The 16,557-nt window shown below is 40.9% G+C and overlaps 1 protein-coding gene across 1 annotated transcript in view; it reads left to right on the forward strand.

The window, feature by feature from the left end:
- LOC126162792 (ATP-dependent DNA/RNA helicase DHX36-like) overlaps positions 1–16,557 on the forward strand; it is a 254,109-nt gene that overhangs the window by 76,405 nt on the left and 161,147 nt on the right. Inside the window, exons 4-5 of the mRNA XM_049919511.1 lie at positions 1,532–1,906; positions 4,258–4,570. Coding sequence (XP_049775468.1) covers positions 1,532–1,906; positions 4,258–4,570 — 688 coding nt within the window. The remainder of the gene's footprint in view (positions 1–1,531; positions 1,907–4,257; positions 4,571–16,557) is intronic.

Here is a 16,557-nt window from a genome sequence, read left to right on the forward strand (position 1 = left end):
TAAATTTGATTATATAGATATTGAATGGGTGCTGAAATTCATTTCATGGTAATGTACGGTGAGCTGCTGGTGATGGGTACGGGACCTGATATTGGTTCGCCACAATAAAATTTAAAAAGAAATCTTACACAGCCAATTTCTACTTTGTCATCATGAAATTCCTGAGTTTAATTTGAGCTGCAGAATACTTTGTGTGTGTGTGTGTGTGTGTGTGTGTGTGTGTGTGTGTGTGTGTGTGTGTGTGTCTGTGTGTGTTTTGGTAAGCACATTATGAATTTGATTTTTTATCATTTACAAGAGGAAAAATATTTTATCTTGTTAACTGTCATGCTTGATTTGGTGCATATAAATATTTTATTGTTAATAAGATGTTTTATGTTATTGTAGTACTCTCCAACTCTGGCACTGGCTGTTTTTTTGGAAGATGGAATTGAAGTAAGATTAAATAGGTAATTTGCCTTGTTTTAGGGTTATGTTTTATCACTTATACAAGGAGCCTTCATGCTCAGAAACACTTACTTGGAAGGGGTATTATTGTGACCAAAGAAAAAATAAACACTAATATTTTAAGAATATTTGAATATGAACACCCAGTGGAGCACAGCAACTTATCACTGCCCACTCAGTCTTCACGCAGAGAAATGTTGGCAAAATCTTTATATTACTCTTGAGAGTTTCAGTTGATTTATCCAAGTGCATCTGTAGGGCTCATTCAGGTTTTCTTACAAATAAAGTGTAATTTAAAAGTTATTGCAGTCAAAGTAAAGATTGTTGTACACAATGTGATGGTCATACACTGCAAGGGAGAGAAGAGGAAAGGCTGATATTAAATGAAAGAGGCCTGCACACGTTTACTTCATTGTCTTGTCACCAAATGCATTGGACAGTTGTCTTTATAAAGCTATAAAATACCAATGAGAGAGAATATTTGGTCATAACTTGCCTTTTGAAGGTGAAATTCCAAGTACTGCCAATAGGCATATTCAACAGTAAAGACTTTCAGAACTGTTTCCATCCTTGGAGTGAAAAGAGGGTTAGGTGGGGTGAGGGGGCAGTCACTTACACACCAGTTTAAGAGTGACCCACCTGTTGCAAGGCTAGGTCCTGCTGAATCTGGTGTTTGGATGATCTGCTCCTCCCTTCTATTCTTCCCAGCCTATTTCTCTTTCCTCCCCGAGGAAAGAACTAAGAGTTCTGAAAGTTTGATTAGTTGTTTCTACTTCCATATGCGTCTGTCCACAGTAGAATGTAGACTCCTGAAAGTGAATATTAGACAGTCATTCTGTATCCTTGGTATTGTATTATGTTGGGTAATACTGGTAACAAATAATAATAATAATAATAATAATAATAATAATAATAATAATAAAATTACTTTGTCTTGAATCATAACATTAGTAAAATATTCTCACAGTTTGTAAGTATAACTAAGTTGAGTCAAACAACACCATTGTTACAATTAAAAATGTTTCTTTATATTGGCTTGTTGAATTGGCTTCATTCCATTGCAGTTGTTTTGTACAATTTTCAGAGACAGCGAATCAAGTTAAATCCATCATGTAGAGAGAAAATTATGAGGTTGTTGCATACAGCAGAGAGAAAATGGGGATGTCCTGATAAAAGACCTTATCTGTTAAATGCTGTAAAGACCGAAGAAGAAGAGTCACAAAATTCTGAGGGAATTGTGCATACAGCTGAGAGAAAAGGGGAATCTCAAGATGAAAAACCTAATCTGTCAATTGCTATCAAGACTGAAGAAGAAGAAGAAGAAGAAGAAGAAGAAGAAAAACCACAAAATGCTGAGGTAATTGTGCATGCAGCAGAGAGAAAATGGAAATTTCCAGATGAAAAACCTAATCTGCCAACTGCTACCAAGACTGAAGGAGGAGGATCACAAAATGCCGAGGTAATTGTAATATTCAAGTATTTGTTTCTTTCTTAAAAGGTAAAGCTGTCATCATACTGAATATTGGCTTGAAGGCCACAGTTTAGTTTTTTTAAGTTACGTCATGTTCCGTAGATCATTTTTCCCGATTATTTTATCGATATGATGCGGAACAAGTCAGATTACAAGATATATAACACACACACACGAATAGTGCCAATATTAATATTACTGGAATTTGTAGTTCTACACATGCAACTACATTTAGAGGTACAAATTTATTTATTTATTTATTTTTACCATTTCTGAAACGGAAACTCGTCCATGGAGTAGAAGAAGTTGTCCAAAAGAAATTATTTTAAGTTAGATTTAAAACTTGATCTGCTACTTGCCAGACACTTTATGTTGTTGGGCAAGTGATCAAAGATTTTTGTTGCTGAATGATGTACTCCTTTTTGAGCAACTGACAGCTTCAGTAACAGATAGGAAAGGTAATTTTTCCCTCTAATATTGTACGTATGATCATCACTGTTCTTCGCAAATTGAGACGGATTATTTGTAACAAATTTCATTAGCGAATATATGTACTCTGATGGTGCAGTTAAAAATACCTAACTCTTTGAAAAAGGTGCCTACATGACATCCTTTGGTGAACACCATTAATTATTCTCACTGCTCTCTTTTGTGCAATCAATACTTTGTCTCAGTGGTGAGTTATACCAGAAAACTATTTCATAAGACAGTATTGAGTGGAAATATGCAAAATATGTTAGGAGGCTGATCTGTTTATTACCAAGACTAGTGATTATACAAAGAGCAAAAGAAGCTGAACTTGGTTGTTTGAGAAGCTCAGTAATATGCTTCTTCAAGTTGTCATCAATGTGAACACCCAAAAATTTGGAGAAATCTACACTGTTATCTGAGCCCTGTTCATATGCTACGTCAGTTGTTGGTACGACTTTATTCGCTGTACAGAACTGGATATAGTGAGTTTTTTCAAAATTAAGAGAGAGTCCATTTTCTGAGTACCACTTAATAATTCTTTGAAAGACATCCTTAACAATATCTTCAGCTGCTTTTTCTGGAATGGGTTTTATTATAACACTCGTGTCACGTGCAAAAAGTACTAGTTCTGCTTGCTGAATGTTAAGTGGGAGGTCATTCACATGAATAAGGAAGAGCAGAGAACCTAAAATTGAACCCTGTGCGACTCCCTTTGTGATAACTCCCCCTTCACTAGCATTTTCCACTCTCCCAACACAGTGCTGTACTAGGCATACTCAAAGGGGATTGCCATTGCTAACCCCCCCTCCCTCTCCCATCCCCCTCCCTCTCCCATCCCCCTCCCATCCCCTCCCCCCTCCCCACCCCTCCCCCTCTCCCTACCCCTCCCCCTCTCTCCCACTACCCCTCACTCCTCCCCTCCCCCACTCCCTCCCCTCTCCCTCCCCTGCACCTTTTCCTCCCCCTCCCCTGCACCCTCTTCCTCCCCCTTCCCTTCCCCTCCCAGTTCCCTCTCCCCCTCCCCCTCCCAGTTCCCTCTCCCGCTCCCTGTCCCCCCTTCCCTTCCCTCCCCCCTTGCCCTCGCCCCTGCCCCCTCGCCACAGCCTCCCCCCCCCCCCCCTCTCTCTCTCTCTCTCTCTCTCTCTGTGTGTGTGTGTGTGTGTGTGTGTGTGTGTGTGTGTGTGTGTGTGTGTGTGTGCACGCTGTGTTGGTAATGAGTCATGTAGGTTTTATATTTATAACAGAAACATTTATTACAGATATAACCTGTTTTAGAGAAGATACCCAGCATTTTTGACACAGCATTGCTGGAAATTTAATACCATCATAGAAGTTATTGGCACACCTCAAAAATTCTTCTTGTTTTATATAGCACAATCATTGCACTATACAACAGTAACTTAGTTCTAACTGAGGTGCTGCACACACCTAATGGTGCAAGTTGAACCCATAGTTCTTTGCCAAAATCTCACTTTGAAATCTCCTACATGCTTTAATTATTTATTTTCCATCATCAACCTTATAATCTAAATTATGACAACTCCTACCTATGCAGGAAAATTTGGCAAACAACCAGTTTACTCTTTGGAACTAAGGAATGAAAAAGTATGTAGTAATTGTTTAATGAGCTCTGCTTGGAGTAGTTATGATGTCTTAAAATATTATGATCATAACAAGGTTTCGAAAAAAGCTTGCAGTGGAGATTGGAGATAATTCATGCCACCCATTAAATAGACATGCTTATCTCTTTTCAAAACATTACTGGGTTAATTTAAATACTTTAGTGAGACAGAAATTTCCTGTCTTTGAAATTATTAAAAGTACTTCTTTCCTGGTTTTGAATTTTTCACATTCTGCTTTTTTTTCAGTGTGGATCATTTTCAAAAGGACTGGAACATAAATATAAGCACATTAGGGACTCTCGGTTCAAGCAACAGTTCATTCGTAGTGTAACAGGCAACATGGAATCCAATCTTGAGCACTCTCTCTCAGTCCGTGTTCCTATCAGTAAACGCAGAGATCCTGATTTAGACAAAATCCTAAAGCAGCAACTGGAGCAGAGGCAGATGGCTGGAGGACCACTTCTGAGCTTCCGGCGTACTTTACCAGCGTATAAAATGCAGAAAGAGATACTAGAAATAATTGCTGCCAACCAGGTTGTCCTGCTGAGTGGTGAAACAGGTGAGTATTCCATGTACAGTTTTTCCACTGTCAGTTATTTGTTTCCATTTGGTTAGGAAATACACATGCATGCGCTCACGCCCACACACACACACACACACACACACACACACACACACACACACTCTCTCTCTCTCTCTCTCTCTCTCTCTCTCTCTCTCTCTCTTCTCTCTCTCTACACACGTATCACATTTCACACACTCATCAAAATCATTTTGATTTTGATGAGTGTGTGAAATGTGATACGTGTGTAGTCTACTTGCTGTAAATACAACAATGGAAAATTTAGGATTGAATAAAAATTCACAGCAATGGCAACCCAAGGTCAATGGCCTTGTCAACAAGAGTGGAAGGGCAGGCAGAGGTTCAGGGCTCTCTCTTGCCCTTGGGATGGGAAACTGCCCCTAAAAGCTGAAAGAATCAGCAATGATGAGTGGCATGAGGATGCAGAAGGCAATGGAAACCACTACATTAAAGACACATAACTTGTATTCACAGGACATGTGGCCTGTAATTGAAAAGTGACATGATCTCTCCATTGGCGAAAGATTCCAGAATAGTCCCCCATTCGGATCTCCAGGAGGGGACTGCCAAGGGGGAGGTGATGACAATAAAAATGTTAAATATCCAACTAAAAGATAATGTTCTATGAGGGAGTACTTGGTATGTCAGAAGTTTGAACTTAATAGGAAAGCTCGAAAATCTGAAAAGGGAAATGCTAAGGCTCAGTCTAGATACTGTGGGCATCAGTGAAGTGAAATTTCCAGAAAGAAGACAAGGATATCTGGTCAGATGAGTACTGTTTAATATCAACAGCAGCAGAGAATGAAAGAATGGGAGTAGTATTTGTTACAAATATCAGGGTAATCCCAAAAGTAAGGTCTCCTATTTTTTTATAAGTACATTTACCTATTTATTTCTACAGTGGTTTACATCAGTTTACAGTTTGAACATTTAGCTGTTTTTTTATATAATCACCATTTCTGTCGATGCATTTTTGTAGACGCTGTGGCAGTTTTTGCATGCTCATGTCATACCAGTTCGCCGCCTTGCTGTTCAGAAAGTTACGAATCTCTTTTTCTATCTAGTTGTCGGAGCTGAATCGCTTTCCGGCCAAATCTTCTTTTAACCTAGGGAACAGGTGATAGTCACTGGGCGCCAAGTCAGGACTATAGAGTGGGTGGGTGATTATTTCCACTGAAATTGTTGCAGGAGAGCAACGGTTTGCCGAGCGATGCGTGGGCGAGTGTTGTCATGGAAAATGTGTATGCCCTTGCTCAACATTCCTCTTTTCCGGTTCTGAATTGCCCATTTGAGTTTTTTCAGTCTCACAGTACCTGTTAGCATTAATTGTGGTCCCAGCAATTCAACTCTGATGACGAGGTGAAAGAAGTGGTTCATAACTTTCTGAACAGCATGGCGGAGAGCTGGTATGACATGGGCAAACAAAAACTGCCACAGTGTCTACAAAAATGTATCGACAAAAATGGTGATTACGTCAAAAAATAGATAAATGTTCAAGCTGTAAACTGATGTAAACCATTGTAGAAATAAACAGGTCTATGTACTTAAAAAAATGTAGGAGACCTTACTTTTGAGATTACCTTCGTAGGCAGTTCGGACAGAGAGTAAGTTACTGTGAACAGTTCAGTGATAGGATTGTTTTCATCAGAATCGACAGCAAGCCAGTGCCAACAACAACAGTTCAGGTATACATGCCAACGTGGCAAGCAGAAGATGAAGAGATAGACAGAGTATATGAGGACACTGATTGGGTAATTCAGTATGTAAAGGGAGATGATGATGATGATGATGATGATGATGATGATGATTGGTTTGTGGCACTCAACTGCACAGTCATCAGCACCTGTACAGAGTCCCAATTTTTACACAGTCCAATGCAGCCACTGTCACATGATGATGATGATGGTGGTGGTGGTGGTGGTGGTGGTGGTGGTGGTGATGAAGAAGGAGAAGAAGAAGAAGAAGAAAACAGCACAAACACCCAGTCCCCAGGCAGAGAAAATCCCCAACCCGGCCGGGAATCCAACCCGGGATGTTGTGATCCAGAGGCAGCAACGCTAGCCACTAGACCATGAGCTGTGGACATTAAAAGGAGAGGAAAGTCTAATAGTCATGGGGGATTGAAATGTGGCTGTAGGGGAAGGAGTAGATTAAAAGGTTATGGGAGAATATGAGCTTGATACTAGGAATGAGAGAGGAGAAAGACTAATTGAGTTCTGCAATAAATCTCAGATGCTGACAGTGAATACTCTGTTCAAGAATCACAAGAGGAGGAGGTATACATGGAAGAGACCAGGAGATACTGGGAGACTTCAGTTAGATTCAGTTTGGAGGATTTCAGTTAGATTAGATTAAATCATAGTCAGACAGAGATTCCAAAATCAGATATAGGATTGTGAGGCATGCCCAAGGGTAGATATAGACTCACATTAAAATTTGTTAATGATGAAGAGTAGGTTGAAGTTTAAGAGACAATGCACAAAAAAAGTGGGATACAGAAGTACTAAGGAATGAAGAGAGATGCTTAAGTTCTCTTAGGCTATAGATATTGCAGTAATGAATAGCTCAGTAGGCAGTTCAATTGGAGAGCAATGGACATCTCTAAAATGGGCAATCACAGAAGTTGAAAAGAAAAACGCAGGTACAAGAAAGGTCACTGCGAAGAAATTGTGGGTAACAGAAGAAATATTTCAGTTAATCGATGGAAAAAGAAAGTATAAAAAAGTTCAAGGAAATTCAAGAATGCAGAAAAACAAGTCACTTAGGAAAGAAATAATTAGGAAGTGCTAGGAAGCTAAGGCGAAATGGCTACATAAAAAACTTGAAGAAATTGAAAAAGAAGCGATAGCTGGAAGGACCGACATGCTTGGCACGCAGAAAAGTCAAAACAGTCTTCTGTGGTATTAAAAACAAGGGTAGTAACATTAAGAGTACAAAGAGAATTCCACCGTTAAATGCAGAGGAGAGAGCATATAGGTGGAAATAGTACATTGAATACCACTATGAGGGATAGGGTATATCTGATGACATGGTAGAGGAAACAGGAGTTGATAGGGAAAAGATAGGGAATCTAGAATCAGAATTTAAAAGAGCTTTGGAAGACATAAAATCAGATAAGGCGGAAGGAATACGTAACATTCCATCAGAATTTCGAAAATCATTGGGGGAAGTGGCAGCAAAAAGGTTATTCACTTTGGTGTTTAGAATGTACGAGACTCAGTATAATATCAGACACTTTGAACAAACATTCGCTACACAATTTCCAAGATTGCAAGAGCTGACATAGGTGAGAATTATCATGCCATTAGCTGAACAGCTGATACATCCAAGTTACTGGCAAGAATAATAATATGCAGAAGAGTGGAAAAGAAAATTGAGTATGTGTTAGGTGATGATCGGTTTGGCTTTAGGAAAGGTAAAGACACCAGAGAGGCAGTTCTGACCAGTTTGTAATGGAAGCAATACTGAAGAAAAATAGGTATTGTTGACTCAGAAAAAGCATTCAATAATGTAAAACGGTGCAAGAGGTTCAAAATCCTGAGAAAAATAGGGCTAAACTATTGGGAGAGATGGGTAATATATACTATGTACAAGAACCAAGAGTGGAAGACCAAGAATGAAGTGCACAGATTAAAAAGGGTGTGAGACAGGGATATACCATAGTCTTTCACCCCTGCAGTTCAGTCTATCATCAAAGAAGCAGTGACAGAAATAAAGTAAAGGTTCAAGGGTGAGATTAAAATTCAAGGTGCGATGAGATCAATGATAATATTTGCTGGTGACGTTGCTATCCTCAGTGAAAGGAAAAAGAATTGCAGAATCTACTGAATGAAATGAACAGTCTAGTGAGTACAGAATATGGACTGAAAGTAAACCAAAGAAAGACAAAACTAATCAGAAGCAGTAGAAATGAGAACAGTAAGGAATTGGTGATCACAAAGTAAATGAAGTTAGGGAAGTCTACTACCTAGGCAGCAAAAAAAACCCATAACCGACGGAGCAGGGAGAACATAAATTGCAGACTAGCACTGGCAAAAAAGGCATTTCTGGCAAAGGGAAGTCTGCTAGTCTCAAACATAGGCCTTAATTTGAGGAAGATGTTTCTGAGAATGTTTGTTTGGAGCACAGCATTGTATGGCAATGAGACATGGACTGTGGCAAAACTGGAGCAGAAAAGAATCGAAGCATTTGCGATGTGGTGCTACAGTAGAATGTTGAAAATTAGATGGACCGATAAGCTAAGCAATGAGATCGTTTTCAGCAGAAACGACAAAGAAGAAGGGACAGGATGGTAGGACGTCTCGTAAGACATCAGGGAGTAACTTCCATAGTACTAGGGGAAGCTGTAGAGGGTAAAAACTTTAGAAGGAGTCAGAGATACAGCTAGCAAATAATTGAGGATGAAGGTTGCTAGTGGTATGCGGAGATGGAAAAAATTGTCCAGGAGAGTAATTCCTGGTGGGCTGCATCAAACCAGTCAGAAGACTGATGACTCACAAAGAAAACATCTCACCTGGTGGAGATTCATTGATACTATGTTCATTATCAAAACAGAGCATGAGGAACCATGTCCATAGTCCGCCAGAAGTTCAGCATCTTTTTCCCCATTTGCCTCACATGATTCTACTTAGACCAACATGCCACCTCAACCTCCGCCACTTAGGTTTCTCTGCCTGTACATATTAAATTTACCAACCACGAACTATATTTCCATTTTAACTGCTGCCTTCCATTCCACACTGAGAAGTCCCTCCCGTACAGCTGAGCCACATGTTGTTGTTGCTTCCACAGTGATGAGTAGTCTCTCTCCAAATGTACTGAGGGTCTCACTGAGGCCTTTACAGACTGAAATCACCTCCACGCCTTATCAGAAGCAGATACCTGTGCCTTGTCTCCCCAGTCACCTATCATCCCTCACACACCCACTGACAGGCCACAGAGGAGCAACTACTTCTTGACTCTGTACCACATCCTCGGCCAGAATTTCAACTACCTCTCATTATGCATAGCATTGAGAAATGTCCTCCTCACTCCTTCCACAGTGATATTCTACCTTTCTTCTGCCTCTCTCCCACCCAATCTGTGTAAATCCTTACCTGTCTGTATTCCACCACTGCTTCCATCCCCTTGCCCGATGGCTCATCCCTGTAAAAGACCTAAATGTAAGACCTGTCCCATAGATCCCCCCCCCCCCCCCCCAACTACCACCTACTCCCATACTGTCACAGTCATGTTGTATCTCATGAACAGCAGGGCTACCTATCAAAGCAGCCACTAGGCCTACTAACCTAACTGCAACTGCTGGTGGCATTCTTTATGGGCATGACCCCCAACTAACCACCTGTCCACATGAATGGCCACTGTCATACTCTGGTGAAAAGACAGTTGGGCTGTCCAGTTGCTGAGCATGATGTGTGCAACATGGCATACTTGACTTTCACTGCTTAGCAACCCGTGCCATCTGGATTCTTCCTACCAACACCAGATTTCCTGAACTGTACAGATGCGAAGGCTCCCTGCAACATATCCTTTGTCCCTGTTACTGATCCCAGCCTCAGCCTTCTCTAGTCACTGCCCTCCTCCTGCCTCTATGTCCATTTTTGCTCCCAGTCCAAAATCACACATCTCTCCCATCCCCCAGCACACTTGATAATCCTTTCCCCTTCTCTGCTGTCCCATTTTTCCTCTCAGCACAGTCTCCCAATGCTAAAACTAGGAGCCCATCATCCTATTCCTGCCACATCACTGGATATTTCCACAGGCAACACCACAGCAACTTCCCTGCTATCTCTTCACCTCTTCTGTAACTCCACAACCCACCCAAACTGAGATTGCTGCTCACTGCAGTTGGACTTCAGCACCTGGAAACGACAGCGATCATATGTTAGTGTGTGCATACGAATATGTCTGTTTTTCTAAATCTGATCAAGGACTTTTGATAGCTTAGTATGCTTTTAAATGTGCTGATCTTCCTCTCAACACCTATTCTATGTGGTGAGTTGCAATCCGTCCAATTCATATTGTTGATGTAAAAATAATGAACATAGTGATGGATAAAACATACTTTCTAGATACAATATAGCTAATTATACTAACATGATTCAATAATTCAAGAAAATAGATCATGTGAAATACAGAAATGTTATGAGTGGTTTACCAAATCTCATTGTGAATTCTACCTTTGCCATTGTCTTTGAAGATGAATCACTGTGGTGTCAGCAACGGGAGGAGAGGGTCAGGGAATGAGATCAAGTGAGAAAGTGGAGAAGATAGGTGCAAGGAAGGAAGGAGTTTTTAAAATGGGACATAAGATTAAACTAGAATAAGGTATAAAAGGTTGAGCATAATTTGCAGTCAAAAGCCAGCAGTTGGAATGACCACCACAAGAATGAAAAATGGAGAAAAGAATTGCAAAGCATAGGTGAGACGGGGGAAATGCTGTAGAAGCAGGGGAAACACACACACACACACACACACACACACACACACACACACAAACACACACACACACACTCTCTCTCTCTCTCTCTGTGAACAGAACTGCCACCTTCTCTTATTAACAGACTGAAATTTTCACAATGGGACATTTCCACCCTTGTTTTTAGACACCTACTTGTTTGTAAAATTTTGATAACTCATTGTCTGTAACAGTGCTATACATACACAGTGACATTTACAAAAGTTGACAGTTATCTACTTCTGAGAACCAGGCATTCTTCATTAAGTAAGAAAAATGGGTTTGAAGAAGTTAGATAATTTGAAGGTTACGCATCAGTCCACTGTTACCCCATAAGCAGAGGTTAATTGACCTGTATTTTTGTTTAATGGCCTACCAGAGAGACCTTCAGATCGGTTTTTATGATCAGTATGTTTATAATATTTTGGCATCAAATTGGTTAAAAGTGAGAATGCAGTATAGTTGGAAAGATATGTGAAAATATTGTTTCTCTAATTTAAAATTGTACTAAGACAGTCGGAACTTAAAGGATGACTCAACAAATAGGGTAACAAGAATGTTCATGGTCTTACTTTATTCCAGGCACAGTTAGACTGATCTTCTCTTCATTCATTCATTCATTCATTCATTTTACCTCTACATCTATACTCTGCAAGCCACCTTGCAGTGCGTGATGGTGGGTACTTTACATACCACTGTCACCCCCTCTCCCCTTCCCCTCCTTTCCTTTTCCAGTTGCGAATGGTTCATGGGAAGAAAGATTTCCGATAAGGTTTTGTTTGGGCTCGAATATCTCTCATTTTTATCTATCATCATCATCATTTAAGACTGATTATGCCTTTCAGCGTTCAGTCTGGAGCATAGCCCCCCTTATACAATTCCTCCATGATCCCCTATTCAGTGCTAACATTGGTGCCTCTTCTGATGTTAAACATATTACTTCAAAATCATTCTTAACCGAATCCAGGTACCTTCTCCTCGGTCTGCCCCGACTCCTCCTACCCTCTACTGCTGAATCCATGAGTCTCTTGGGTAACCTTACTTCTCCCATGCGTGTAACATGACCCCATCATCTAAGCCTTTTCGCCCTGACTGCTACATCTATAGAGTTCATTCCCAGTTTTTCTTTAATTTGCTCATTGTGGACACCCTCCTGCCATTGTTCCCATCTACTAGTACCTGCAATCATCCTAGCTACATTCATATCCGTAACCTCAATCTTGTTGATAAGGTACCCTGAATCCACCCAGCTTTCGCTCCCATACAACAAAGTTGGTCGAAAGATTGAACGGTGCACAGATAACTTAGTCTTGGTACTGACTTCCTTCTTGCAGAAGAGAGTAGATCGTAGCTGAGCGCTCACTGCATTAGTTTTGCTACACCTCGCTTCCAGTTCTTTCACTATGTTGCCATCTTGTGAGAATATGCATCCTAAGTACTTGAAACCGTCCACCTGTTCTAACTTTGTTCCTCCTATTTGGCACTCAATCCATTTATATTTCTTTCCCACTGACATTACTTTCGTTTTGGAGATGCTAATCTTCATACCATAGTTCTTACATTTCTGATCTAGCTCTGAAATATTACTTTGCAAACTTTCAATCGAATCTGCCATCACAACTAAGTCATCCGCATATGCAAGACTGCTTATTTTGTGTTCACATATCTTAATCTCACCCAGCCAGTCTATTGTTTTCAACATATGATCCATAAATAATATGAACAACAGTGGAGACAGGTTGCAGCCTTGTCTTACCCCTGAAACTACTCTGAACCATGAACTCAATTTACTGTCAACTCTAACTGCTGCCTGACAATCCATGTAAAGACCTTTAATTGCTTGCAAAAGTTTGCCTCCTATTCCATAATCTTGTAGAACAGACAATAACTTCCTCCTAGGAACCCGGTCATATGCCTTTTCTAGATCTATAAAGCACAGATACAATTCCCTGTTCCACTCATAACACTTCTCCATTATTTGCCGTAAGCTAAAGATCTGGTCCTGACAACCTCTAAGAGGCCTAAACCCACACTGATTTTCATCCAATTGGTCCTCAAGTAATACTCGCACTTTCCTTTCAACAATACCTGAGAAGATTTTTATCTTCATGATCTTTTTGTGAGATGTATGTTGGAAGATGCAATAAATTTGTTGAATCTTCTAGAGACTTGCACTCCTGGAACTTAAACAGTAAACCATACTGTGAGGCAGAACACCTCTACATCTGCATACACACTCCACAAGCCACCATATGTTGCATGGTATAGGGTACCCTGTACCTCTACTAATTATTTCATTTCTTGTTCCACTCATAAGTAGAGTGAGGGGAAAAATAACTTTCTATATTCCTCCACATGAGGCCATATTTCTTGTATCTTATTTTGTCTGTCCTTACACTAAATGTATATTGGCAGGAGCAGAATCTTTCTGCAGTCGGCTTCAAGTGCTTGTTCTTTAATTTTTCTCAGTAGTGTTCTTAAAAAAAGTGCATTATCTTCCCTCCAGAGATTCCTGTTTGAGTTCCCCGAGCACTTCCATAATATTTGTGTGTTGTTTGAATCTACTGGTAACAAATCTAGCAGCCTGCCTCTGAACTGGTTTGATGTCCTCTTCAATTTGACCTGGTGCAAATCTCAAAGACTTGAGCAGTACTCAAGAATAGATTGCACTAATGTCTCGTATGCAATCTCCTTTACAAATGAACCACACTTTCCCAAAATTCTCCCAATTAACTGAAATTGACCATTTACCTTCTCTACCACAATCCCATACACCTTCCCATACACAACAGCATCAACAAATAAACAACTGCAGATTGGTGCCCATCCTGTCCACCTGCCCCACAAGGTGGAAAAAAATTGTATCACGAAATTTTAACCCTGGATAGCTGATGCCAGTACGAACCAAAATTACTAATGTTGTGTAGGTCGACAATGCACAATTTTTAAACTACGGAAACATGGCGCCACAAGCTCAGATTGGCTGTGGGATTGCCCTGTTGCCGTTCATCGGTTGACGGGCAGCACTATGCTTGTCGGTTCACACATACAAACGTCCCTCACCCCGTCACTGCCCCAACGTGATACCCACACATGTTGAATAGGTCTTGCTGTTTGTCTCCACCTCACATCATGTAAGCTTTGCTTCAGAGCGCACACATGTTGCCTGTGATTTAGTCATACAGTAAGCATGGCGATATAGTATTTGTTTGAAGAACAGCGAGATATGGTTTTTGTTTGTGGACTAGCTGACAGTAATGCACATGAAGCTTGACGGTTGTGTGAGGAATGGTACCCAGCAAGATGCCACCCGCACTCGCAAACGTTTACAGCAATTCACCAGCGACTTAGCAGAACAGGCTCTTTAGCGTGATATCATAGTATTGCTGGAAGACCTCAAGCATGACAGGGTGCTGCATTTGAAGAGACTGTTCTGGAGTGCTTCGAGGAAGCACCTACGACAAATATTTGAGCGGTTGGACACAACATGGGGGCCACTCATCAGTTAGTCTGGGAGGTTTTGAGGGATCATGGCCTGCATCCATTTAGTTCCACCCGGTCCAAGAACTAAATCCTGTGGCAGACTATGAACACAGGCTAGGGTTTTGCTGGTGGTTTCTGCTGACGTGTTGCACGAGATTCTGACTCCCTCACCAGTGCGTTGTTTACCGACGAGTGCACCTTCCATCAGGATGGCCTTTACAACATTCGAAACGTTTATTACAAGCAAGGGAAAATCCTCATGTCACATACATCCACGGACACCAGGAACGATTTTTACTCAACATTTGGGTGGGCATTGTGGGTGATCATCTGATTGGGCCGGTTGTCTACCTCCTTGAGTTACCGGGGCAAATTACCTTCACTTTTTGCAAGAAAATCTACCCGGCCTGCTGGAAGATGCTCCCATAGACATACAGTTACGCATGTGGTTGCAGCATGGGGCACCCCACATAACAGTCATGCTGTGCGCAGATATGTAAATGAACTCTTCAATGGCTGGGTAATTGGCAGAGGTGCTCATAGGAGATGGCCTCCACGATCACCAGGCCTCACGCCACCGGACTTTTTCCTGTGGCTATTCTTCAAGATTTTAGTTCACCTACCCACTTGCAAATCATCTAGAAACAGAGAGAAATTAATGGATCACATTCAACACGCTGCCAATCACATCCGGGCAATGCTGGGATTCTTTAAAAGAGTTCGGCAAAATACTGTTCGACGTTACCAAGCTTGTGTCGTGTCAGAGGGTCACCAGTTCGAGCACTTGCTTTAATTAAACAATGCCCTAGCTACAAAAAAGGCCCTTTTTAGGGCCAACACAATTTGTAAAAGACTTTCTGTATACGAATTAACAGCTGTTGATGAGTTTGTTCCCAGTAATTCTTATCATGAAACTTCAATGAATGTGTCGGGACCCCAGCGGATTCGCTCCCAGAGTTGAGGGCTGTCGCACTACCACCGAACATGGTGGCCACCTAGGATACATTGTGATCCCCAGCAGGCAAAGCATTTGTGGTCATGGGTTGTCCAGAGCATCCGGCAACAGGGCAGTCCTGTGGCCAATTGGAGCATGGGTGCCAAGTTTATGTAGTTTAAAAATTGTGCTTTGTAGACCTACACAACATTAGTAATTTTGCTTCATAATGGCATCAGCTATCCAGGGTTACAATTTCATGACATAATTTTTCTTCAGCTTGTATAAATTGATAGTGGTCCTATCACACTTCCCTGGGGTACTCCAGAGGATACCCTTGTGTCTGATAAACGCTCACAGTCAACGACAACTATTACTTAAGTCTTAGAGCCACCCGCATATCTGGGGACCTTTTCCATATGCTCGTACATTCTTTAACAGTCTACGGTGGGGTGGCATGTCAAATACATGCCTGAATGTAGAAATATGAAACCTGCCCGTTGCCCTTTATCCATAGTTTGCAGTAAATCATGTGAGAAAAAGGCAGCTTGAACCATGCACTAGTGATGCTTTCTAAAAGTCTGCTAGAAGCTTTTTGTGTCTATTGTATTCGAACTTGAAATATTTCAAGAATTCTACAGCAAACCAATGTTAAGGACATTGGTCTGTAATTTTGAGGGTCCGTTCTTTTACCATTCTTATATACAGGAGTAATTTGCACTTTTTTCCAGTCACTTGGGACTTTGCCTTAGATGAAAGATTCATGATAAATGCAAACTAAGGGGCCAATGTTGCAGAGTATTCTTTGTAAAATCAAACTGGGATTTCATCTGGACCTGGTGACTTAATTGTTTTCAATTCTTTCACTTGTTTCAGTATGGCAGGGATGCCTATTACTGTGTCGTATCCATACAGGTGTCTGTGCAATGGTCAAACAACAGTATGTTTGTACGATTTTCCTGTGTGAATGATTTCTTAAACATGAACTTTAAAATTTCGGCTTTCCTGTTCCTATCCTTTTCTACCACTCACTAGACTGAGCGAGTGGTTGAATAAAAGCCTTAGACCTGCTTAGCAGTTTTAAATAGG

Source organism: Schistocerca cancellata, chromosome 2 (genome assembly GCF_023864275.1).
Source record: "Schistocerca cancellata isolate TAMUIC-IGC-003103 chromosome 2, iqSchCanc2.1, whole genome shotgun sequence".
Lineage (NCBI taxonomy): Eukaryota > Metazoa > Arthropoda > Insecta > Orthoptera > Acrididae > Schistocerca > Schistocerca cancellata.